The sequence below is a fragment of the Dermacentor silvarum genome, chromosome 1 (assembly GCF_013339745.2).
Source record: "Dermacentor silvarum isolate Dsil-2018 chromosome 1, BIME_Dsil_1.4, whole genome shotgun sequence".
NCBI lineage: Eukaryota > Metazoa > Arthropoda > Arachnida > Ixodida > Ixodidae > Dermacentor > Dermacentor silvarum.
The window spans coordinates 121,918,312-121,945,290 of NC_051154.1; the positions used below are offsets into that span (position 1 = coordinate 121,918,312).

The 26,979-nt window shown below is 48.0% G+C and overlaps 2 protein-coding genes across 2 annotated transcripts in view; one reads left to right on the forward strand and one right to left on the reverse strand.

The window, feature by feature from the left end:
* The first annotated feature begins 13,690 nt into the window (after positions 1 to 13,690).
* On the forward strand, positions 13,691 to 15,517 carry LOC119435955 (signal peptidase complex subunit 2-like). The gene is made up of 2 exons (XM_037702667.2): positions 13,691 to 13,792; positions 14,726 to 15,517. The coding sequence occupies exons 1-2, from the start codon at positions 13,781 to 13,783 to the stop codon at positions 15,392 to 15,394; spliced, it is 681 nt and encodes a 226-aa protein (XP_037558595.1). The 5' UTR covers positions 13,691 to 13,780; the 3' UTR covers positions 15,395 to 15,517.
* A 2,813-nt stretch (positions 15,518 to 18,330) lies between these two features.
* The window catches only part of LOC119435954 (protein fantom-like), a 77,684-nt gene continuing 69,035 nt past the window's right edge, over positions 18,331 to 26,979 (reverse strand). Inside the window, exons 31-34 of the mRNA XM_049672980.1 lie at positions 26,214 to 26,298; positions 20,154 to 20,244; positions 19,312 to 19,354; positions 18,331 to 19,216 (exon numbers count right to left, since the gene is read on the reverse strand). Coding sequence (XP_049528937.1) covers positions 19,101 to 19,216; positions 19,312 to 19,354; positions 20,154 to 20,244; positions 26,214 to 26,298 — 335 coding nt within the window. The 3' untranslated portion in view covers positions 18,331 to 19,100. The remainder of the gene's footprint in view (positions 19,217 to 19,311; positions 19,355 to 20,153; positions 20,245 to 26,213; positions 26,299 to 26,979) is intronic.

Sequence of the window (26,979 nt, forward strand, 5' to 3'; positions counted from 1 at the left end):
CGGCTCTAACGCCGCGACAGTGGCGAAGATCGTCACAAAGTCGGATAACGCCATGAATCTCATACGACGCGTAGCAAACAGACAACACGGCCTTAAGGAAGAAAATCTCCTCAAGCTCACAAACGCCTTCGCGCTATGCCACTTCATCTACGAGGCGGCCATGTACAGATGGAAGGTAGCGGAGAAGGACAAACTGAATGCGCAACTGAGGAAGCTAGTCAAACTAGCACTGGGAATCCCCAAGAGCACCGGGACAGAGCTCCTGCTGCAACTGGGGGTTGTTATGATCGGCTTGGAACTGCACCTGTGAAATGTGGGAATCAAGCTCGAGCGCCTTTCCCGTGACGAGATAATCCTCTTTCATCCCCGGGAGAGCGTCTGACCTCTACGGAGCAGACGAAAACAGCGAGCTACCAAGAAGGAAGACCCGAGGAAGAGGAGGTCGCCAACTTGACCGCCCGACAGAGGTCTGACACTTCCACAAGTTCCCCGAAGGAGTCATCGGCAGGTTATGCCTGGAATCTGTATCTCTCCAATGTGGGAAGCAAGCCCCAGCGCTTTTCCCGTGACGAGATAATCCCCTTCAGCCCCGAGAGAGCTCTCACCTCTACGGAGCAGACGAAAACGGCGAGCTACCAAGAAGGAGGACCCGAGGGCGAGGAGGTCGTCAACTTGACCACCGGAGAGAGGACTTCCCCGAAGGAAATGCCGGCCACCACGAGGGGATTTAAGGCCGTCCTGGCCCCCGTGTTAATTAGAACCGCTCGAGACTCGGATAGAGTCAAAACCATGTACCAATGAAGTGAATACAATCTTTTCTATTTTTCATCATCACGATGCCCGCCTTCATCGTCGTCTCCTGATTCCTGCGGTGACGACCCACCTCACCCGGTCGAGATTATATCAGCTGGTTGGCAGCAATGGGATACTCCACCCTTCGTCCTGGCTTCAGCAGAATGGTGAGCGCTTGACTTTCTTTGAGAATTTGCCAGGTTTTAGCTTGTGTGTTTTCTAAAACGGTGAATTAGTTTCTGTACGTGCAGGCTCCTGTTGAAAGCTTCCTCACGTCACAGTAGAGTAAGAAAGTCCTCGTTCGGGATGGACCATGGATTTGCGCAAACGGAAAAAGCCAGAGTTGTTATTACTTTGTGAAGAGCTGGGAATTGAGGTCGGGAAAAGTCAGAGAAAGCCACAGCTTATTGAGGCGATTGAGAAGTGCGGGGCTCTTGAGGACGAAATTTCAGAAGCATGGGAAGAGATAGAGAAACGAGCTGAGAAAGCTGAACAAAACGCTGCAGAAGAGAAGGAAAGAGCTGAGAAAGCTGAACAAAACGCTGCAGAGGAGAGGGAAAGGCAAAGAGCTGAGAAAGCTGAACAAAACGCTGCAGAGGAGAGGGAAAGGCAGAGAGCTGATCAAAAGGAAGCTGCAGAAAGAAAGGAACGCGAGGAACAGAGAGCTGCAGAGAGAAAGGAACGAGAGGAACAGAGAGCACACGAACTAAAGCTAAAAGAACTGGACGTGCAGCGAGATCTGGCCAGGCATTCAGCAAATAACCTCTCAATAGATGAAAGACGTTCAGGTGAAGTAGGAGTGAAGATAAGGGATCTCATGCCATCGTACAAGGTGAACGATGACATGGGTTTGTTTCTCGTTACTTTTGAACGAACCTGCGAGAGAAACGGGTTGGCACTAGAGAGTTGGCCACAACAGATTCTGACCGTTCTTCCTGGCGAAGCAACCGAAATAATTGCGAGGCTAACGAAGGACGAGTCAGAGGACTATCAGAAAGTAAAAGCTGCGCTGCTAAGAAAATATCGGCTCTCAGCGGAGGCTTTCCGCCGCCGTTTTCGGGAGGCAGTTAGGACACCGGGCGAGTCTTTTCAAGATTTCAGTTATAAGCTGAAAGCCAATTTAATTGAGTGGCTAAAAGGGGAAGATGCGTTCGGTTGTCACAACAAGGTTGTGGAGCTAATCTGCAAGGAGCAGTTATATGGGTCCTTGAGCGAAGAGATGCGTCTGTGGATTCAAGATAGGTCGGGCGAAAAGGACTTAGAACGTGCCGCAGTACTAGCAGATGAATTCGCCGCACGTCGCGAATCAGAGAAAACGCGCGTCAGACCATTGACGAAATTCAGCAAAGAGGAAAACAGGCGCCCTTTTCACAACGAGAAAGCTGGAAGTGGGACCAAAGACGTACCGACCGATAATTTAGGCCAGAATAACAGCGAAGCGAAAGATGAAAAGAAAACAACAAGAGCATTGGAGGCTACAAAACCGGTCGTCTGTTTCCGTTGCCAGGAGCCTGGACACCTTGCGATCGGCTGTCGGAAGCCTAGAATAGTTTTTTCTTTTGTGAATGGTGACGACGACAACTTGGCGCTCTTAGCACCCTACCTTCGCGACCTAGTAGTGAATGGAATACTATGTAAGGTACTTAGGGACTCAGCGGCGACAATGGACATTGTCCACCCCGCGTACGTGAAACCTGAGGATTTCACCGGGGAATGTGCATGGATCCGGCAGGTAGTTGAGGAAAATAGTGTCTGCTTGCCCATAGCCAACGTGAATATTGAGGGGCCGTTCGGACTATTAAGGACTGAAGCCGCAGTATCACAAAATCTGTCCGAACATTATCCCTACTTGTTTTCAAATCGCTCGGAGATGCTGTTGAAGAAGAGGGGTCTGAGTTTTGGCGACCATACGGTCCAAGCTCTCACGCGTTCCAAAGCTCGGGAGATCGCGGCAAAGATGAAACACGGCAGCGAAGCCAGAAATATGCCTCATGGCATAGACACTCGGGAAGCACAGCCCCTAGCTAGTGAAAGCAGTGAAAGCAGTGAAAAAGGCGCTAGCGAGGAGGCATGCGGCTCAGTAGAAATATCGCCGCAAGGGCTAGCTGAGGAATTAGAGACTAATTTCGTACTGCCACATTCGGAAGGCTTTTTAGACCTACTGAGAGTTGATAAAGAGGGACTCGCGTCAGAACAACAGAGTGATGTGTCCCTCGACAAACTGAAAGAACTAGAGAAAGAGGGGATAGCCAGAAAAAACATCACTTCTCGGCGTCGCGCTGGTCTTTTGTACCGACAGTACAAAGACACGAAGGGAGTACAGTATGATCAGCTCGTTGTTCCCTCAAGATACAGAGCTCCAATCCTCAACCTGTGCCATGGCAACGGCTGGGCGGGTCATTTAGGCATAAAGAAGACTAAAGACAGGTTACTGCGAGAGTTTTATTGGCCGGGATGCTTCAAGGATGTAGAAAATTATGTCCAAACGTGCGAGGCTTGTCAGAAAGTGGGAAAGCCACACGAAAAGAGGAAAGCACCTATGAAGTTAGTTCCCGTAATCACTGAACCCTTCAAACGCTTAGTGGTTGATATTGTGGGACCCCTTCCCGTGACGAGTTCAGGGTACAAATACCTTTTGACAATGATTTGCCCCGCAACGAAGTTTCCGGAGGCCGTTCCCCTAAAAGAAATAAATTCAGTCGGGGTAGTTGAAGCCTTACTCTCGGTGTTCTCCCGATTAGGTTTCCCATCTGAATTACAGAGTGATCAGGGCAGCGTATTCACCAGCGCCCTTACTACCACCTTCCTAGAAAGGTGCGGCATTCGCATCATCCGCAGTTCAGTGCGGCATCCACAGAGCAACAGTCTAGAAGCATGGCACTCCGTTCTGAAAAGGGTACTGCGGGCATTGTGCTACGAGCAAAGAAAGGACTGGGAGGCATGCTTAGCGGCCACTATGTTTGCCTTGAGGTCGGTGCCGCATGAAGCCACAGGATTCAGCCCAGCTGAGCTCGTTTATGGGAGGTCGCTTCGATCTCCGCTTCAAATGGTGCGCGAGGCGTGGGAAGGGCGCGGAGATGACCCGACAGTTGTTGAGTATGTATTGGAACTCCTAGAGCGGTTGCAATCTTGTCAAGAGCTGGTGGAGGCAAACATGAAATCCGCCCAGATGAAAGCTAAAGTATACTATGATAGGAACGCTCGGAAGCGGACTTTCACTGTAGGAGATAAGGTGCTTTTGCTAACGGCGTCCAGAAAAAACAAGCTAGACGTCCTTTGGGAAGGACCTGCGGAGGTCATGGAGAAACTCTCAGACACAAACTATGCAATCAAATTACCGGGCAGACGTAAAGAGCTGAGGATATACCACACGAACCTAATGAAACCATATCGAGAGCGTGAAGCCATAGTTCATCTCGCACTAAATACGCCCGAAGAAGTGGAAACAGAATTTGCTTATCCGATGCCGCCAACGGAACTTCCACTTTCTAAAGTATACGCGGACATAGGCGCAGACCCAAATTTAAATCCACGCCAGCGAAGCGAACTGCGAGAGCTCGTGGGTAACTTTGAAGACTGTTTTTTAGATCGGCCAGGTAGAACTAGCTTGATGGAGCATGATATTAAGCTGGTATCGGACGTGCCCATTCAGTGCAGGCCCTACCGGGTTTCACCTAGGCAGAGGCAAATTTTGGAAACCGAGATCCAGAGGATGTTAGAGCTGGGGTTAATTGTTCCCTCTGAGAGTGAATACGCGTCCCCGCTAATTCTGGTTGAGGCTCCGGGGAAAAGCCCCAGGCCTTGTATCGATTACCGAAGGCTAAACGCCATAACCAAAGATCAGAATTACCCCATTCCTAATCTGGAAGAGCGGGTGGAGACCATCAGCAGGGCTGAATATGTATCTACGCTAGACTTAACGAGGGGTTACTGGCAGGTACCACTGACAGAGCAAGCTAGCCATTATGCCGCCTTTACATCCCCTCTAGGTACCTTTCGGCCTCTTGTCCTCACTTTCGGATTGAAAAACGCTCCGTTTTGTTTCTCACGACTTATGGACCGGGTTCTGAAAGGAATGCAGGACTACGCGCTTCCCTACTTGGATGACATCGCAGTCTTCTCTCCTACTTGGGAGGACCATTTGCATCACCTTAAGAATGTGCTAGAGAGTTTGCGTGCGGCCGGTTTGACCCTGAAGGGCGAAAAATGTCAACTAGGAGAAACCGAAGTTAGCTACTTAGGCCACAAGGTCGGACGTGGCTACAGACGCCCCCTTGAGATAAAAGTAGCCGCCATATCCGATTATCCTAGACCAGTGACGAAAACAGATGTCCGTTCCTTTTTGGGACTAACTGGCTATTATCAACATTACATCCGTAACTTTTCAGAAATCGCAAGTCCCCTCACGGACAGTTTACGGAAGAATGAACCAGTGAAAATTGAGTGGAACGAACAAAAAGACGAATCTTTCCTCAAGTTAAAGGCCGCTTTAGCCGACAAACCCATCTTGAGAGCTCCTGTTTATGATCTTTCTTTCATTCTGCAGTGCGATGCTAGTGATCGAGGCATGGGTGCAGTGCTCAGTCAGAAAAGTGAAAACGGGGAGGAACACCCGGTAGTGTTCGTAAGCCGGAAGCTGACTGTCCGCGAACAGGCCTATAGTACTTCCGAGAAGGAGTGCGCTTGCTTGGTATGGGCAATACACAAGCTTCAATGTTATCTGGCAGGATCACGGTTCCTAGTGGAAACTGACCATTGTCCTTTGACGTGGCTTAGGAATATGTCCCCGAGGAACGGCAGACTGCTACGCTGGAGCCTTAGTCTGCAAGAGCATAGCTTTGGTGTCAGGTACAGGAAAGGACGCGACAATGCCAATGCGGATGGCCTCAGCCGTAGCTTCCCTGTGCGAAGTAAAATGTTGTAAAGGGCCCCTTTCGTTCTTTTTTTTTATTTTCGCGGATGTGTTTTGTTCTTCAGTTTTCAACTCATGATTAACCCCATTATTGCTGCATTTCAATGCACTCTCGGTCTCTCAATAAATGTGGCTTTCCCGGGCAGGAGAAACAAAAACGTTAGGTATTAGGTTAATTGAAAAATGCACTTAAGTCTGTTTTTTTTTCTTTTGTTAATTTTCGGGAAGCTCGAACGAGGGCTGCAGGTTTAATTATGATAAGGTTTTGCGTGAAGAATGTGTGAACCTGGCAGTTCTCATGGTTAGTTGGGTGCTCTCTGTTTGTTGTGCCTTGGGCTTGGCGTGGTCTATTTCCAGAGGGTGTCACCTGGCCTGCCTTGGAACGAACGGCGAAACAAAGCAGAGGCACGGGGTCTATGGTCTCTTCGAGGTGCTTGGATGCTGCAACCCCTTCGAGACCTCCTGTGGCGGTGGACGGGCTGTTATGATCGGCTTGGAACTGCACCTGTGAAATGTGGGAATCAAGCTCGAGCGCCTTTCCCGTGACGAGATAATCCTCTTTCATCCCCGGGAGAGCGTCTGACCTCTACGGAGCAGACGAAAACAGCGAGCTACCAAAAAGGAAGACCCGAGGGAGAGGAGGTCGCCAACTTGACCGCCCGACAGAGGTCTGACACTTCCACAAGTTCCCCGAAGGAGTCATCGGCAGGTTATGCCTGGAATCTGTATCTCTCCAATGTGGGAAGCAAGCCCCAGCGCTTTTCCCGTGACGAGATAATCCCCTTCAGCCCCGAGAGAGCTCTCACCTCTACGGAGCAGACGAAAACGGCGAGCTACCAAGAAGGAGGACCCGAGGGCGAGGAGGTCGTCAACTTGACCACCGGAGAGAGGACTTCCCCGAAGGAAATGCCGGCCACCACGAGGGGATTTAAGGCCGTCCTGGCCCCCGTGTTAATTAGAACCGCTCGAGACTCGGATAGAGTCAAAACCATGTACCAATGAAGTGAATACAATATTTTCTATTTTTCATCATCACGATGCCCGCCTTCATCGTCGTCTCCTGATTCCTGCGGTGACGACCCACTTCACCCGGTCGAGATTACATCAGGGTACACAATACACTTGAAGAAATCGCCGAAGCTCAAGAACGGGCTCAATTGACAAGACTCTCTGGAACCAAACCGGGTAAAGAAATCCTAGCCAAACTAGGTCATGACACCACAGTAATCGAGAATTTATATGAAAGTGTTCCGACGGAAACATGCAACTCCTACACGGTTCGCCCACTCCCGCGCAACATGAACCCCGCGCACCATCAACCCAGAAGGCTGGCACGCGGATCGTTCATCCTGCGCGAAATACGTGATAAGAAGATCCAAGCCTGTTTCGTAGACGTGGCACAGTACCTGTCCAGGCAGGCCTTCGTTGCCACCACGGTCAATAAGCAAGGTCAAGTCCCAAACGCTCTCACAGTCAAGACCCACAAGTCCGAGATAGCAGAACAGGTCGCCATCGCACTCGCGCTCACAGACCCGACCACCACCCACGTCTACAGCGATTCACGCTCGGCCGTCAAAGCCTTTCGGAAAGGCGCCGTTGCAAGAAAAGCACTACCTATAATCAATACATCCGCACCGCTTCACCATCACACCATCTGCTGGTTCCCGGCACACCTCGGAAAGATCGAGGACGCCCCTCCCAATCTCAACGAGATGGCTCACAGGAGCGCGCGAGACCTAACCCTCCGCGACGCCACCTATTCTGGTCGTGACCATCCCCGCGAGAATCGGGACCCTCCCTCCACATACAACGAGGTCACAAAGCACTTTTATCTAGACCCCAGAATATACAGCACACCTCACAATAAGCTCACCAGGCCTCAAGCCATCACCTTCAGAATGCTTCAAACCACCACGTACCCCACGCAGAACAGACATCACTACATGCCTGAGCTACTATATTGCGAAAATTGCCTTAGAACACTAGACGTACATCACTTGCTCTGGCCGTGTGGTGGGACCCACGCAAACAAGAATCAAGACTCCGCCAGGCTACAAGAAGCACTACGCCGCATGGACCTGGCGGAAGAGCTCTGGGCCGTCCAGCGAGCCCACGATGCGGCCAGGGAGCTAAAACTCCCAGTCCCAACGTGGAAGTAGCCCGCTCTATGGGGCATTGTGCCCCGTAGCCCCTAGGACCTCATAATAAAGTTATCCCATCCATCCATCCAGACTCTGTGGACACCTCGTTTTCAGGAGGGACTTTCCATTTTCCTGGGAACCGCACATTTTTGTCCACCCGCCACGTCGCCGCCGCTCTAAGCCTAGCTCGCCGGCCGTTAGGCCTCCGACTGCGGCGGCTGCGTCTCGGTGGCGTGTCGCCTCCGTCTTCACTATGGATATCCAGGTCGCCGGCCAGGATATTTCTCCGGAAGAAGTGACCGCCCTGTCTGGCTGGCTCACTGCCCGATCCCCCCGCTCAAAACGCGGCACGGACAATTCGACCCCGACCAATGAATCATCTCAAGCCCCAAGCAACCGGCCCCGCTCTCGGGCGAGGCAGTCTGAAGCTCAAGTTTTGAAGGCGGGCCGCATGCAACCGCTTCCGATGGAGGATATCAAGATTGTCATGCGCCCCAAGGTCGCCCTTCATATAGCCAAGATCGGCAGTCCCATGGTGACCGCATGCCATTCTCCAAGCGAACCAAACTCACGGGCGAAGAAAGCTTAGAAGACACTGTCTGCCTGAATACGCAACGAAACATCGTTATCGTCAGCACACCTCACTCGGACCATGCAGACCGGTACGCTCGCATCAGCTCTATCCAAGTGAATGGCGTCACCCACGAGGTGAATGCCTACGAAACCGCAGCTGAGCATACGACGAAGGGGGTCATCCGTGGGATCCCACTCACGGAGACCCCCCAGCAGATCCATAACAAAGTTGTCACTGCCCGAAAACCGACAGCCTTGGCAGCCAAGCGCATCGCCTCTACTACTACAGTGATCATCGCTTTTGACGGCCCAGGTCTGCCTTATCAGGTCCGCTGCGGCTCCACGTTACTCCCATGTTCGCTATATCAGAACCGAATTGGCATTTGGTATCAGTGTGGCCGCCTCGGACACCGTATGGACATTTGTCCCTACACAAATAAAAAGATATGCCGGGGCTGCGGTGCTCGCCGACCACAACTGTAACCCTAGGTGCTGCCTCTGTGGTGGTCCCCATCTCACCGTGGACAAAAGCTGTACCGCTCGTTATAAATCCCCGTACGTCATTCGCAAGCGTATCGGGGAACGACGAGCAACCAGCCAAGCCACCTATCAACAAGCCGACCCCTCTACCCTCAACACCAGAACAAGGCCACGCTCCCGCAAACCGTCAAGGGGGAGCCGTTCCCGCTCCAGAACTCCATCTCGATTCAGGCAACAACGCTCAAGATCCCGGTCTGCATCGGCATCACGCATCACATCTACCAAAAAGAACAAGGTGATGGTGAGCTTCGCAGAGGCCCTCAAGGGCACCTCGCGAGAGGGTCGTAACATCACCAACACACAAGCCCCATCCCCTCCTCCCTCATCAGATAACCCAGAAATAGCTCACCTTAAGCGCGAGAACGCCATCCTACGCGATTTCCTAACTAAACTCACGCAGGAGGTTAGAGACCTCAAACAATCCCAAACACCAGCCCTTACACCTATCGCCCCTAGTCAGGAGGCCCCCACAACTCCCGCCCCCTAGAAGAGAGCCCTGCAAGATGGAGCCACGGGCCAGGTCCGCTCTGAAGTTAACTACATGCTCATCTCACTTCAAGCAACTATGAGCACTTTCCAACATGCACTGGACTCCATCCAGCACGCACTCATTGGTATGGTCTAACGAGTGACAAACCTGGAAAATCATATTCTCACGCCTCCTAGACAAGGCTTTAAGCAGAAACAACCAATACTTAATCAATACCTACGCCAACATACCTGCCGCCCGGATGCTACCCTACTTCAAGAAACCAATAGCGCCCCCACCACGCTCCCCGGTTGTCAAACCTTCCATACCACCCACCCTCTGCGCCGGGTCTCCACCCTAGTACGGCGTCGTATCCCTGTTATTCAACATGATCTGCATAGTCCTCACATCGAACACCTATTCCTCGAATTATTTCCCAATCGTAAACGGGAAAAATGCATCTTCCTTCTGAACATTTACAATAGCCCCAAGGACAAAGCAAAGTGTCGCTTCCTCACCCTCTTTAAGAAGGCTCTTCACGTAGCTGGAACGCACCCCCTCCTCATCGGCGGCGATTTCAACCTCGCCCATACAGGCTGGGTTTACGTTCGCGCGGAAGCTGCAGCTCGCAACCTCTGGCAAGATTACCACGACTTAGGCCTCATCCTTATCACGGATCCCTCCTTTCCCACACGCCTCCACTACCCGGGACTCTACCCCCGACCTCACCTTCATCAAACTTATAAACAATGCACAATGGACCAATATACAGCAAGAACTGGGCAGCGACCATTATATCCTTACTATCTCTCTACCCCAACTCGCTGCCGCCTCTGCCCCCACTAAAGAATTCACAATTACCGACTGGGATGCCTTTCGTAAGATACGCATTGGTGCTACCTCAGCAGAAGGCATTGCCGACATCAACACCTGGATGCAAGCGCTACGCACAGACGTTCAAACGACCACTCGGGTGGTAACTACAGATGCCCCAGTTGAACTCATGTATATCCGCCTCGCCCATCTTCTGGAGGCTAAGGCCTCCATCCTAGCTCGATGGAAGGGGCAGCGCCTAAACCATCGCCTCAGAAGTAAGATCTCTAAACTCAATATAGCCATCGAGGAGCATTGTCAAACCCTCAGCCGGCAACAATGGACTGAGCTGTGTAACACGGTGGATGGACAACTTCATCACCCATCCTCGTGGAAACTCCTCAAACACCTGCTTGACAATACTACCACCCGCACTGGCCAACAGGATCGGCTGCAGAAACTCCTTTATACGGAGACCCTTAAGCTAGGTCCACAACGAGTGCTTGACTACCTCTGCACCAGATGATCAGGGGACAGTCTCCAGGGGACAAGTTAGTCTTCACAGAAATTACATCGGTAATCCCAACCCTACAGTAGACGCCGATTTCAGCGTATCTGAAATACATGCTGCTCTTCGCAAGCTTAACGGTCGTTCTTCTCCAGGCCCAGACGGCGTCACTAAAAAAACCCTTCGCACTCTCGATGACGAGTCCGTGCTCCAACTGACTGACTACATCGATTGCTGGCGCAATGGCGCCATCCCAGTTGCCTGGAAGACTGCCAACGTTATCCTAATCCCAAAGCCTGGCAAACCATCTAGCCTCAACAACCTAAGGCCCATCACTCACTACCCTCACTTCATGCGTAGGCAAGGTGATGGAACACACCTTCTTAGCACGCATCAACACACACCTCGAAAACAACTCTATCTATCCCCACACCATCATTGTATTTCGCCCTCACCTTTCTGCTCAAGACGCTATGTTGCAGCTCAAACATCAAATGCTAAACGACCGTTCCCTTAACACGAAAGCCATCCTCGGACTCGACCTCACTCAAGCATTTGACAGCATTTACCATGCAACTATTCTTGACCAGGTCTCCCACCTCCACCTGGGAGAGCGATATCCTACAATTACATCCATGACTTCCTCTGCAACCGTACGGCCACCCTCTCGGCCGGAGATTTACGATCAGACCAGCTTCCCCTTGGCAGCAAAGGCACCCGGCAAGGTTCAGTTATCTCTCCCATGCTTTTTAACTTAGTCATGATTGGCCTTGCCCAGCAACTACAACGAGTCGACAATATCAACCATACCATCTACGCCGACGACATGTCCATCCGGGCGTACCGAGGCAGTGATGGTCAAGTGCACGGTGCCAGCCCTCCAAACGGGGATTGACACGGTTGAAGCCTATCTCCAAGGAACCGGACTGCGCTGTTCGCCGGCTAAATCGGAGCTTCTTCTCTACAAGCCTATTCAGTGGGGACGCCCTTCCAAACACCAATCTGATCACCGACCCTGTGACGCATTACCCGTCGCCTTTAAGATGGCACTCCTATACCACACGTCCCTAGTATCGGGTCCTCGGTGTCATCATCTCTACGAACGGCTCCAATGCCTTGGCTCTCAACAAGATCTGCACCCAATCTCAAAACACCCTACGTCTTCTTAACATCTTAAACGTATCTCCAACCGACGAGGGGGACTCAAAGAAAGCCTTCTCCGTCTCATGCAATCCTTTGTCATATGCCACGTTACCTACGTTGCTGCGTACCTCAACTGGTACCGGGCTGAGCAAAACAAGCTCGACACCCTCATACGAGGGGTCTACAAGTAAGCACTTGGACTCCCGCATTACACCAGCACTGAACTCTTCAATCAACTGGAAGCTCACAACACCCTTGCCGAACTCATTGAAGCCCAACAACGCTCTCAGCTTGAACGGCTCACCCTTACTGAAACGGTACGCTTTATTCTATCCACGCTGGGCTTCACTCACCATCAGCAACAGGGCCCCAAACAATCGATCCCGACTGACATTCGTAGCTGGATCCACACAGACCCTATCCCTATAGAAACATGAACCCTGAATATAACAGGGCCCGGCGCCAAGCTCGGGCCGGAGCTATCATAAAAGCCCTTGCTCAGGTACCTGGCGTCACATTTGTTGATGCAGCCCAATATTCCCATGGCACACGATTTGTGGCCGTCGCCACACGCGATGGAATCCTACACCACGCCTCTAGCGAGACGGCTGAAGAAGTGGCCATCGCCCTGGCCACTCTAGATCTTACCTGTCACGCCATCGTGTGTGACTCTCGCTCAGCCGTCACTAGCTTCAGCAAAGGCCGTATTTCTCCTCAAGCTCTTCGTATCCTCTGCCAGGCACCAGACACTAAAGACAGCATGATCTCCCTGACATGGATCCCGGCCCATGAGGGCCCTGTCCACCCACACCTCCCCAACCTCAACGAAGTCACCCACACCTTCCCAACCTCACCAAGGTCACCTACTTCATTGCGCGAGGCCTAGTCAACCGCGCCGGAGTCACTGGAGACAAGTTGGACACCAGGGACAATCTGACCACTTATAACGATCTCGTTAAGGCATTTTACCTCAGTCGCCGAACCTTCCCCCCACCTCACCCCAAGTTCAGCCGGGCGCAGTCTACCACCCTGCGTCTGCTACAAACAAATACGTACCCTTCACCCGCCCGCCTCCACCTTATATTCCCTGAAGTTTACAGTACCCCCAACTGCCGGTGCTGTGGCACTCACCCGGCTGCGCTTTCGCATATGCTGTGGGGGTGCCCAGCACAGTTCACACACTTTAACACCACGACCCTCTCGTCGAGGTCGCGTGAGGCGCTGCGGAGCTCCGCCCTCGACGACCAAACCTGGGCGACCCAGCACACCCGTGAGGCGGCGGCGAGGCAAGCCCTCGACGTCCCCTCATGGGAGGATTAGGCCCGGTGGCGGCCATCATTATGTGCTGGTTCTACAATAAAAATGTATTCCTCCTCCTCCAGCAGGGACTCTCCTGAGCAGCGCGTGACATGGTCGTCTTCCTCGTCTTTCATACAACCATATTGAGCCGATCTAGTTTATGTGAATCCGGAGGACGACACTTTCGTATACCATACACAATTTGTGCACTGGGCTTGCAATTTCAAGGTCGTTATTGGTAAAACCAGGACATCACCCTACTTGGTCAGGACATCTCTCAAAACCATGCTCAAAACAGAATAGCCCACGTGCCCCTTCTTTGTCAGACACGAGTTATACTGCACAGTGAAAAAAAAAATGAATACGAGCAAAAAATAAAAATAAAAAAAAAACATTACGTTATCTTATAGCTGACTTATTGTCTACCAGGGTATCGATTCATAATTCTCATTTCTTTTAAATGATGTCTGTTTTGATGGCCAAAGTGCATTCACACGTCATCAGCACAATTAGAGTCGATCCAGGGACACTACGAAGACCTGCGGAGTGGATCCGAGGTGTCTGTGTCCACATCACGTCCGATTGGAACCATGGTGTCGAAGGTATGCTTTCAGCTAGCCTGCAGATTATGTACCGTGTTTATTACTGTATCTGTTACTTGTACGGGATACGTACCTGGATCTATATGTCAAACTCTTGAATCTTTCTTTAGTATTGCCAACGCGCGCGCTCAACCACAGCAACGACATTCATGGCATAGAAACAAAACAAAAATGCGTAAGGAAAAAAAGCTGGTCCAAGGTCAGGCGACCGTCGGAACGATATATAAAAAGAATTTCATTCTACATTATGGCTCACATTGAGGCATTTACCAACACGCAAGAGAATGAAATGGTCGAGTGTTGCCGAGATTTCCAGCTTCTGCCACCGAACACTTTTCCTCTCCTTCCCCTTAATGGGCTCGCTCAACCGTCTATCCAACGCCGCATCAGTAATTTTCCGCCGTTCTAGCTGCAGCCAGAATCAGGGAAGCGTTTAAACTAGCGGGCACCTTGGCTGTTCAGTCTAAGGAGTGGTAGAACCGGTAGATGGTAACTTCGCTACTCGGTGTTTCTACAATCCCACAAAGGCGACACATCAACTGAGGTCACCGTCACTGGCGTTGTAATGCCCATATTACGTTCGGGAAAGGGACTATAAAAAGCACCTTTTCTGAACGCGACGCTGCAACAAACGTTGGCTGCAACATTTTATACTAAGCTCTTTAAATGCGGACGACGCATGTTTCATTTGTTCTGAAGAAAATCTGTTCGCGATAGAAGGAAAATTTTGATGTCTTTCACCACTGGGTGATGAATTATTTTGTTCATAAAATTAGTGATTTCCGTTTTTATACTTTTTTGACAACTATGTTTTATTGAATGAGGCGTTATACAATTTACTACATTTTTAACATAATCTGGAACATTGCAGTTTGTTCCTAGCGCGAACCAATATAGTTGCGTTGGAAACATTGACAAAACTTCTCCCGGCAGGCATCGCTTTCGCGGCCGACGACTCGGCAGAAGCGTCATCATTCCGGACCGACTGCCATGGCGTCCAAGCGTACGCAAGAGACCGGTGACACGTCAAGCGCCGAGAAAGAGGCTGAGAAGCCTGTCCAAATTGACAAGTGGGATGGGTCTGCTGTGCGAAATGCCCTAGACGACGCTGTGAAGAAGGTACTAACCGAAAAGTACGGCTACGTGGAAAACCACAGGCTGACCGACGGTCGACTGGCCATCTGTAGCATCGCTGTTGGAGCTGCGATGTTTGCGCTCTTGTGGGACTTTTTGTACCCGTTTCCCGAGTCGAGAACGGTCCTCATTGCCTGCGTGCTCTCCTACTTCTTCCTCATGGGCGTCCTGACGCTGTACACCACCTTTCTTGAGAAAGGCATCTTCCTCGTGGCGCTGCAAAAAGATAAAACCGGCTTCGACCCCGACAGTGTCTGGACGGTGAGTTCATCGCTGAAGCGCTTCGACCACATGTATCATCTCCAGATTCATTACAAGGATGGAAAGACGAAAAAGACGCGCGAGGCTAAACTCGAAAAGTCCATCGCCAGCTGGTTCGACGAAAACGGCACCCTGGTCAGCGACCTCTTCGATCCTGAGGTGTGCAAGCTACACAACAGCCTGTTGAGCGAGAAAAAGGAAAAGTGAACTGTTGTTCATATATGAGGCACTATTACTGTTCCCTGTGGTGTTTGGGTGAATCAGGGTCCGGGATTTTTTTTTTTTAACTTTTTTTTCTAAGCTAATAAAGTAATCGTCATAACATGTTAAGTGGCGGCGTCAAGAATACGTGAACGTACGTTTGCATTTTCGTGTACACATAAGTTGCCGCTCTCATGTTGAGAGACAAGTGGTCTCTGCGCTGATGGTTGTTATTGCTTCTGGAGGAGGCACGTTAAGTGTGCTTCTAATTGGTTTTGTCTGGGTAAGGTCGCGTGCCAACACCAAAATAGCCTTGCGCACGACCAAACTGGATATTGTACTTGTAGATTGACTTTTGTAGAGGGTGGTCTTTTAGTAGCTTTGGGACCGACACTGCTGTTTGAACCTCCTTTTGTGCAAGCCGCTTTTTTCAGCACTTGTGATAAATTCCCGCGTTTGACACAAAAAGGTAGCAGTACAAGTATTGAAATTTTTAAAAGAATCAAGCTGCATGTTCTCTTTAGTGAGAAAAACTGCGACTTCTGTATGGAGACAGTGCAAACATCAGTATTTCAGTCTATGTTAGTCTTTCCACGTTGCAGCATCTGCACAGTTTTTGTTTGTAAGCAGTGCAAAGCTTCAGTTGACCATTGTAATATGCACCTTAACAGTTTGCATGGCTCTTTATTTAGATAGCTTGTATGAAAGCCTGATTGCGTACTTGGCACATAGTTGCCACAATTCTTCATAAACGTATCTTAATCGTGACAAAAAGTGTGCAAAGTGTGCAATCAGGCTTTTGACCTTCACATTTTACAAACGTCTAACACTTGCTTTATTTTTTTCACTCGCCCTTCATGCATATTTTGTAATTGAAAAATGTCATGAAATTTAAGGGCATGTGAAAATTTGAGGGAAGAAATATGGACACTTAACTGAAAACGAAAAAAAATTATTTTGCCTGCTTGGTCTGCTAGCTATACCCTCAAAACGTGGCATGTTCGATCGACTTGACTGGTCAAGCTTGCGCTCTATGCCAGTCTTCTCAAATGCTGCTCATGGGGTCTCCAGCCTCGCAGAGAGGGGGATTGCCATTCTTCGACAAGCCAGGCAGTGCGCAGTAGCTTCACGAGTCATCCGTATGGCACAAGCCAGAAATCACGTTTAGTAGCTGCGAATGTCCTCATAGTGCCCGATTTACGAAGGATTGGGGCCACAAGATTATGGGGTTTTGAAGTAGCAGTTCACTATTGTTAAGACAGTGCAGACCAGACCACATACGTGTCAAGTTGCTAACTGATGGGGGCATATTGTAAAGCAACATGGGCTACGAGAGATGCTGTAGCAGAGGACCCTAGGGCAATTTTTACTGGCTGGGGTTTTTAATGTGTACCCAAAGAATTCTTGCATTCTGCCCCTATCAGAATGTGGCTGCTGTGGCCAGGAATAGAATCCATAACTTTGTGCTTAGTTGCACAACTGAGCTGCTGCAGTGTTTGCATAGTGCAGCATCTCTGCTGGAAGCACATAAAAATGGCAGGGCAATGCAGTGATATTCATGGTGAATTAAAACATTTAAAATGTCACAATAAATTTCAGTTCTAAAGCAGCCCTTTAAATGTTCAGCTAAATACTTCTCGCATAGAGAATAGCAAGCTTAAAGTACATGTCTACAAACTTTATTCCTAAATGTTTGTCCAGCTAGTGAAGAACTTACTTGTATCTTGTGAAGAGGTGCATATTTTGTGTGACTGGACAAGAAAACAGAGATCATAGAGTTTCCTACAATAATTACTAGAGGGAACTCTGGCACTGCAATCATTCAGCCACCATAGAAATGAGAGAGAGAGTGAACTTTATGCAAAAGAGCACACGAGCGTAGGTGGCTCCTTCACTCTGCAGTGGGTGGTCCCCTCAGTCCAGCAGCCTTAGCTGCCCTTCTTGCTCTGTTGACCAGATTGAGTTCGTCCGTTGAGTTGCAGCTGGACAGCGCTGCCTCCCATTGCCGTGTGGTGGGGTGTATTATGGGTGTGAGCTGGGGTGTGCTTGCACAAGTCTAGTCTTCGTGCTTGTGGATTCAGATGTTCTTGTGGTTTTTTTTATTATGCTTTATCTGCCTTCATAGTCCTAAATTTCAGAGCAATGTATACTTTTCTAAGTGCAGAAGACTCTGCGAACTCGCACAATCGCTACTAATTCCAGCGGTTCAGCCTGTCGAGGTGGCCAAATCGTAGCCCACCAAGTGTCTCAATGCACTGGCTTGCCCGTGAGAAATTCACAAGGGCGTTCTATGCCGCTTGATGATGCATGCGTACGTGGTGTAATGGTTTCAATATCGGGTTTCTGCGTTAGAGGTTCTGTGTGCGAATCCTGTTGTCAGACAATTTCAATAATGTTTAATTATTGATTACACAGTACTTTGTTGAAAATGACGAGTTTACAAAGTCATGAAGCCGTATAAAGCCAGAAAGACGAAGTTTAGGCAAATCCATATACTACCCATCATTCCCATGCTGGCTGAACTGCCCTGCTTGCAGCTCCCATAGACACTAGGGCCACAGTTCTCTCTAGTAATTGTATGAAACTCTATGGGCGTATATGGCAGCTTGCAGCTGCCATAGACGCTAGCACCAGAGTTCTCTCTAGTAATTATTGTATGAAACTCTGACACAGATGCTTGTAACGCTGTCATATTGCATAGTGGATTACCCACTGTACTTGCAACTTTCGTTGGCTGAAGGCTGACAAGCCAACAAACTTTTCTATAACCTTATCATGAGAAGAGGGTCAAGTGCTAGAGACACCTGCTTTTTTGCCTGCTGCAACATGTGGGAGCTTTGTGCACCTTCTTGTTTCAGCTTGTTTTAATTAAACCAGCAGTGCCTCCCACAATACCAGTCTCCTGTTCACCTTTCAAACATTTTTTTTAAATTATGTATCGTGTGTCATGGCCTTCCATCAAAAGGAATATTGCTTTACATTTGTCTACTGGCATTCAGTGACGTGCTGTGAAGTTTAATAGGAAAGAGAATAGTATCAAGGTTTCAACAGAAACTGCTGCTAGCAACCTTATGAGCAATGAAAACAGCTAACTTGCCAACCTGAGTGTTGGGTTAATTTTTCCGTGTTCTACAAATCTTGCAACCGTCTTATGATACACACCTTGTTTTAATTTTGAAAAGAAGCAACACACCATACACAGGTTATACACAACTAATTATGGGTTTTAATAGCATGCCCTTAACATGCATTAGTACATTTGTACATTCATTTAAAGTGCATATGCATTTTACAAAATGTGCACGTTTTCTCAAGCACACTGCAACTGTTCACGGCAAAAAAGTTGGTGCTGACAGATGAATGCTTGACATCAACTCTACCCAACAATTCCCTGTTTCACACTTTCATGCATGAGTCTAAGGCAGTAAATGAGACAAGCCACATGGCACAAGCCTACTTCAGTTACCCATGATGTGGTAAAAGTGCATAAATAAGGTGAACTGCACACTTCCAGCGTGATCATCCTGTTTTATGTTGGCTTTGCTAATATTGCTGTTGTCCCATGCTTGTTTCAAATCAAAATTTCCAAACTTGCTCTACCTGTGAGCTTGGCCAGAACACATCAAGACAAGAAATAAATATCTCTCTCTATGGGGTCCTTCATATAAATTGCAGTGGTAAGTAGCAATAAGCTTTTCATTTTTGGCTAAAGCTATGAAGACATATGAGAAGTATGCTCGCTCTCAGCCAGGATGCGCTTCAGTGCCGCAAGTATTTCGATGGAAACATTCAGTTTTCCGATGACTTTGTTGCTCCTTGTGTCAAGAACTGAAAAAAAAAAAAAAAAAACTGTTTACTACCAGTAAATTTTTTTACAAAAGGTAACCTTCAAAAGTCACAAAATGGGCTAAGATAGAACTTACCATCAACATCTTCTTCTATAATGTCTTTGCCATATTTTACAATCTGTGAGAGAAAAATCTGAAGGTTTCATTGCGAAATGGAAATAAGGCTTCCGCAATTCAAACATTCACATGCAAATTTATGTCAACACTGTGTGGCATGTAACCTTCTCACTTTTCTTCCTAGCTACTTGCACTGCACATTACCACAGAGCAAGGCACCTCACAGTCATTCAGAACGATTCTCCCAGTGATGCTAGCCTAAATCATATGCCTCAAGCTACTGCACAAATTAGTCTTCACTCATTTACCATCAAGGACACCTTAACCACTGTTGCCATGCATGACTTCATGAAGCTTTTAGGTCCACCAAAAACCCTCTGAGCTTCAACAGAAAATGTCCAAATCATGGAAGTTAAACATGGAAGTGCTTATACCTATAAGGTACTGCTGCTTACAAGTCCCTGCAACTTTCCTGTTTGTCATTTACCACATTTAATCCCTTGTTATCATCAATCAAAACATTTGCATCAGGACACATACAAATGCATTGATAAATATGAAAACCATTACTGAAACATTTGCCTGAAAAGGACAGTACCCCACATTCGCAAGCAAATAAAGTGCAGCATGTTTGCACAATGCTCAGCCAAGAATTGTGACTGTTGCACATTCTGCAAGTGGCCTGCTCCTGTGTGATCGAAACTCTTTCGATGACAAGAGTGCTGCAGGCATCGAGAAATAGCTGCTAGACTAAGGAGCTTTGCAGGCCCCAAATGCACATGAGCCTGCCTCACAGCGAGTAAGCTGCTCTAGTATATTTGCAATTTTGCAGCCTTATTGTAGAATTAAATTTTACTTGCCTGTTTCAAATCAACTATGGCAATACCAACATCTTGGCACTCAGCATCTTTGTTCTTGCCTAAAGGTTCACTCACCACTGTGAATTTTATGCTGAAAAAGTTCAACAACACATTGCAAACACTGATTATGAAAACGTTGAGCAATCAAAAAAAAAAAAAATTGGCATGGCCTACATGCATTGTTTAATGCTGTTCTAGGACATCCTTGCAGTAGCTTAGATTAGGCCTGGGCAATTGATTGATCAACCTGCTGATTAATCAATCAATGCTTTCATCATGAGTACTAATAATCCTCAATAATATCGGGCAAGCACCGATGCCCCTGCCTCGCTTGCTCAACAAGGAAGGGAACACAAATCAAGCTGCAATGTTCCAACTAAGACAAAGCCTGTGGGTCTCAGGACAGAAGCCACCCATGCAACCTGCATTTCAAGCCAGTGGACAGAAAATTTAATGCTGTGAGAGGACCCCTTTAGCGCAGCTGGCAGAACTGTTAATAAGCAAAGGAACTCCCTATGACTAGAGAACATTAACAAGCATCTTTGCCTCCGCAGCTGGACCTTCGATTACGTCTGAGTGAGCTTGACATGTCCACTCATGCAAAGTGTCACTGCCAAGCAGGCAACTGACGATTCAATCAGCACATTTTAATTTTTTTTTCTGTGAAGTTCATGTTCATAAATCTCCGGTTCAGTTGATTTTTTAGCTCACGTTTGTAAATCAACAAGTACAATTATTTAGTTAATTGATTGATTAAAATTTTTCTATTATTCAGGTTTAAAATTTTAGTCACTGCCCAGCCCTAGCTCAGACGCAACATGTGCAGAATCAACGTAGCCACAGATGTGGTGATTCAAGAGTGTCCATATTTACTTAGTCAAGGGTTCAGCGAAATATCGTCTGGCGAGGAGCAAACATTGTCAGAAGAAAGGAACACTTGCCAAAGGAGAAAATCTTTTGGGTAAAAAACTTGACATTTCTAAAAAAAAATATTTTCTCCTTTGCTGTCAGCTGTTCGTTTTTCCTGACAATCCATATTTGCTAACAGTCATCTTAGGCAAACCAAAATTTTAATTAAAGCTCAAGTGTCTTTTCTTGTATTTTATTCTTCTGCAAACATGGTGGTCAAAATAAGTTTTATTTCATTGTTTAAATATAGGTACATTGCAAAAAGTTAAACCAAAAGTCCTGTAGTCCAAGACTAAACCAAGACATCCCAACATGCTTGTGACATGTCTGCCTCTGCTGCTTCTGGTGAATAAGAAGGCCCAACAGAGGGAGGGAAGGATGTCTAGAGAAAGAGTGCTAAAACAACTACCGTATTTTTTGGTGTACGAGACGCATTTTTTATTTATTTTGTTTCAGAATTTTTTTGTCGGTGCGTCTTATAGAACGGTGCGATTTATGTACTTTTCAATTTTTTCGGGAAAACTGCCGTCGAAATCAGATTCGATGTTATGGCCACGCGAAGCGCACTGGTTGACTTTATTGCTACGGGTTTTGTGCGCACTATCGAGGTGTCGGGTTCTTCTCGTGATCGAGTTCCCGAGCGCCTTGCGAGGACAGAGCAGCAACGCAGGCGGCGGCAGGGCGACCACGAGTCGACCGACCACGAGTCGACCGACCACGAGTCGACCGACCCCGAAGTCGTCGCATCTGCATGTCGCTGTCGATACGGCGCGCGCAGCTGCGCAAACTACACAATTGCTACCAGGGTACAAGCCGCTCCCCTTCCCTCCCGCGCTGCCTTCCCGCTTCCCTCCCTTGTGCGAGGTTCGGCTCACCGACACATGCTTTCACTCGCACATACAGCATACGGCGCGCGGGGACGATGTTATCGCCTTTGGACTTTATACTGTACATCGCGGCAATCGCGACAGCAGAAATGTGCCTGGAGTGGAAATATATGGCACCCATATGCTTGCGCGTGACCCGTGTTCACGAAGTGAGGCGTCGCTGTATTTTTTTCAAATCGCTTATCAAAGGAACAGGCGCGTCTTATACACCCGTGCGACTTATATGAGTTTTTTTCCGGAAAAACTGCCGTTTTGAGGGGGGTGCGTCTTATACAAAGGTGCGATTTATAGACAGGAAAATACAGTAGCTGTACCACAGTTCTCATGAAGTTGCTTGCTACAATATAGTATTCCGCTACCGCATGTACGAGGTGAGCCATAATTAAAGCCACACAGTTAGTGCATGTAAACAAGAAGACACCTTTGCCAGTCTTGGATAGGCCATTGCAATGCAAGAGGGATGTCAGCTCAGCAGCAAAAAGTTGAAAGGGGACGAGTAACATGAACAGAAACCCTGTGAGGCATCACTATGAGTAACGTTAGGGCCTCTTCCAGGTTATTTTCTTCATCCATAGCCAATGCTGTCAGAAACAGAAGCTGGTGAACGTGTGCAAAGCATGCTGCACCCTATTGCATATGCCATACAAAAATGCAACGCAAGCAGACCGCACATTCTGGTCAACTCCTTGAGAACTGCTCCTCGAAACTGCCAAGAACTGTTTTCCAATGCTGGGAAAAGCCCATAAGAGATGTTACTATATATAAAAGGCAATACAAGAAAGTGCCTGCTGCCATTGGCACAGGTTGCAAAGGGGGAGCACATGATGACTCTTTTCTGGTGGAATTATTTTCATTGTACAAGCCAACCAAAGCTCTTGGAACTTTTTTGTGCTCATCCCAACGCCAAAGTTTGCTGATACAGTCAGCTGCATGGTTTTCTCTTTTAACAGCGAATCTGTTTAAGCCAACCGTAATTTGTGGTGCGTAGCAAGAGACTACCAAGAAAGAAAATAAAATAAACTTTCTAGCGAGGCGGGATTCAAACCCGCGTACCCCCGGTCCCAAGGTGAGCATCGTAACCACTAGGCTATACAGCCACACTTCCAGAGTATGCATTTATGCGAACCATATGATTGTGTTCGAGCGTCGTCGTCTTTGTGCGCAGCTGGCGCGTTCGTACACTCGTGCTCTGCGAGGAAAAGAGGTTTTGCGCGCTATGAGAGCGAGAGAGACGCATTCACGGAGCAGGTCTCTTGGAACGCAGTGTCGGTGTTGCAAGCTGTGCTATGCAACGCGCAGTGACAGCCGTAAGTCCGAGACGCGCGAAAACTAATTATCATCATCATGAGTCATAAGACGAAAAGTTTGCGCGCACTTCTGGAAAACGCTGGGCTACAATCACCCAGCCTCGCTGTTTCAAGCATTGCGCGGCCGAGTGCAAGGTTTTTTAAAGCCCCTCCATACTATTACTATTGCTGTCAGTTACGTAATGCCAATCCGCTCTCCTATCCTTTTCTGCCTATTTTCCAACCGACGAAAGTGGAAGTGCTGCCGTGATGCTTCTGCTGCCACGCCCATGGCCACACCGTCGCCGATTTCTCTGCCACCGCACCGACGATTGTATGCGCATAAACTGAAAAGTAGTGAATATGCTTCAATGAAGCTTTGTCATGCACTGATGGCACGAAAGGTGTGCACTGTGTGAGGTAACTTCACGCTACGTGTAGGGGATGAATAATGGACACTGCATGAAAAATAAAGATGATGAGCAATACGTGCGGGGTATTGCAGAAGCATCTAATGAAGAACTTATTGGCCCTTTGGAGCTCAGCGACAGCCTACGAATGTACTCACACTCGGGAAACATTGATGCGTACGGATTGCTTGAGCGTGCATGTTTTCGGCGAGCAAGGAAACATGGAAGGCCACGACGGAAGAAAGCAGCGCAGAAACTTCCTACTGGAAGCGGCCGAACCAGAACTAGGCAGCGGCGGCTCCTCAAAGGTTAGGGCTACTTAAAAAAAGCGTAAGCTGATGAAAGAGCTTTAGTCATCCTGAACCTGCCGTGGTCTGGGGTCAGATGCCTGCAAAGTGCCACACTCCCCTTGTTTTTCTGCCATAAAGGGGCCAATGCTGACACGAAAAACTATCCATCCCACTTCAACAATTTGACCTGACCTTCCAGCAGGACAGGAGCCTTTCACACAAATTCAAACAGAGCCAAGGGGGGGGGGGGGGGGGGGTTATTCTGTAAGTGGCCACCTAGTGGACATGTCCATTTTTTCTGCTGCTGAACTTGCGTGAGAAGGAGACAGGCGCCCCCAGCAAATGAGCAGTTTAGCAGCAAACAAAATGGACATGTCCACCAGGTGGACACTTACAGAATACCCCACCAGCTGTGGTGTCATGCTCACATGCCCAAACTTATACTAAATACTCCCCCCCCCCCCCTTCTCCTCCCCTCCTTCCAGAAAGCCTTTTATGCGGGGGTCATTCTGTACGAGAAGGCCTGCACCAGAGAGTAAACCATCATGGAGGCTTACAGGACATCAGTGGAGACAATTTTCCCCCACAACAAACAATGGATCATGGCAAAAGTGTACCTTGAAAGTCTATAGGCAGTGATCAAAGCCAAGGGGGACAATATTGAGTAAAAAATTCTTCTTCTTAGCTCTCAATACAAATGTGATGTATAAACTATGTAGCTGTGGTGCACCCTGTGTGTCTGAAGGAGCTAGTTCCAAATTTCAAAAATTGCATCACCGCTTGTTTTTCTTCGCTGTCCACTTCACTAAAGCTGTTTTTGGTAAAATGACTCCATTCGCTACTTTAAGTTATATGTTCATCTTAGCTTAAAGGGCGCTTAAATCCCCTCTTACATTTTGAACACATTTTAGATAAATGAGCATTGTGTACAGAATGTTGCGACGATCATCTCTGGCAAATATGGCAGTGCTATGCGCTGCAGGGGAGCCTCAAATGGAAAAAAAAAAAAAGAAAACAATCTTGTGCTCATCTCAGGGCGTCCACAGTCCCTTCTTTGTATGTCAGGATCATGCACATGACGTGTTAAGGGCAAAGCTGTCAATTGGTCAGTTGAGAAGGTACAAGACTTCCAACATGACAAGAGCTGGCTGTGTGTTCTGAGAAGGGAGGCGGGGGTTTTTTCATTGTGCTCCACTGATCCTTTCATGAAGCTTCTATTCAGTTGGCATCGTGTGGAGGATGACCAGAGGTGGACAATGGAGAAGCCCTTGTTCTCAATGGTTGATGCGACCCCAGCTATTGCTGCACTGCAAGGAGTTGGTGAGAGCAGGCAGCAAGGAGGAGAGAGCGCCCGTGGAGAGGGTAGTGAAGGCAAGTGAGAAACCACGGTGGCTGCATAGTCATTCACCAAACTAACTTTGCTATTACGGCGTAATTTCGAAAAATTATTGCGGCTGTATGTTCATTGTCAATTGATAAACAGCTGCCGCTATATAATAAACTTCTGAGCTCAGAGTGGTTTATAGGCCCTTTAATGTTCACCTTCAGGGTTGCCTTAATACTAGCAATGCTATCAGAGCTTAGAATTATTGTGAGTTCAACCAGAAAGTTGTATTCACTTTTCTAATTGTTTAAATACTTCTTAGGAATGATAAAGCACTTTTATGGCAGATTATAAGGCATAAAATGACCTTACATAAAAAGCAGCGCGACCATAAATGCTTTTCAGGAAAACAAGCGCAAGATCTATAGTTAGCATGGCCTCATTTTCAGCACAACAGACAAATTTTCTCTTTTGGACAGACCCATATGAAGAAACATTATGCTGAGAATGGTACAAACGACGAACCTCCCCCATTCTTGACACTCTTGCCTCTAAGACTGCAACTTCAAATATTGTCACTCCAGGCATACATCAAAATCAATCATAGTCAAGAACAACTATGTGATGTACTCGAGCAAATGGCAACTTGATTACCTAGCAAGTCTTTTCTACATCAGAACTGAATCTTCATACAATCTTCTGTCAGACTAATCGGGGAATTGAATTTCAGAAATACTGGGCCCGAGGTTAGTGGGCCAACGTACAAAAGAGCCTGCGTCCAGAGTGCACACAGTGACACTGACACCATTTCTTCAGTAAACTAAGATCTCTTTAGCAATGAAAGCCACTTGAATCCATTATTTCTAAAGCTCTCAAAATCTTATGATGATAACCAGCCTGTCTCACTATAGCCCTATAAATTCCACGCTTAGCAAGCAATAGAACATTACTAACATGGCACTGTTAGGGTTTTTAGATGACATCATTGAAGCCAGGGCTTCCCTCCTCTCTTGATGGCGGTTGGCATCAAGATGAACAACTGCAAGTCATTATAACAGAGATGAGTTAGGCTGGCAATGACATATAACAGAATCCAGATGTAATAAACATGCAAGGAAAACACTGAAGCAGACTCAACTCCAGTTGGCATCTACGTAATGTGAAGCATGCTTGGTTTGGTAGAGAATGGTTGTTATGAATCATATAAGTTCTGCAGCAAACGGTTGATGCTTTTATCCTATGGGTCTGTCTGTCTATGTATATAATATGTGTATGGGCACATACCCAGTGGCACATATGCAGTGGCCCCTCACATATCCAGTGCAAAGGGTGTGTGTGTTTCTAGAAACCTGCAGGTGACTAGGGTGAAGTGAGCACAACGTGCGCCTCTAGAGTGTTCTAGGAGCAACCTGAGCAGAGCGGTACCACACTGAAGTGGACTGTCGCACTATTACAAGTTTAGTTGTTTTTTTTTCATGTAAATCAATCGTTATGTATGCTGAAATGAAGAATCTTATGTCATTCTTTCTTCTTCTTTCTGAGGTTTTACGTGCCAAAACCAGTTCTGCTTATGAGGCACGCCGTAGTGGAGGGCTCCGGATTAATTTTGACCACCTGGGGTTCTTCAACATGCACTACAACGCAAGCACACAACTGTTTTTGCATTTCGCCTCCATCGAAATGTGGCCGCCGCGACCGGGATTCGATCCCGCAATCTCGT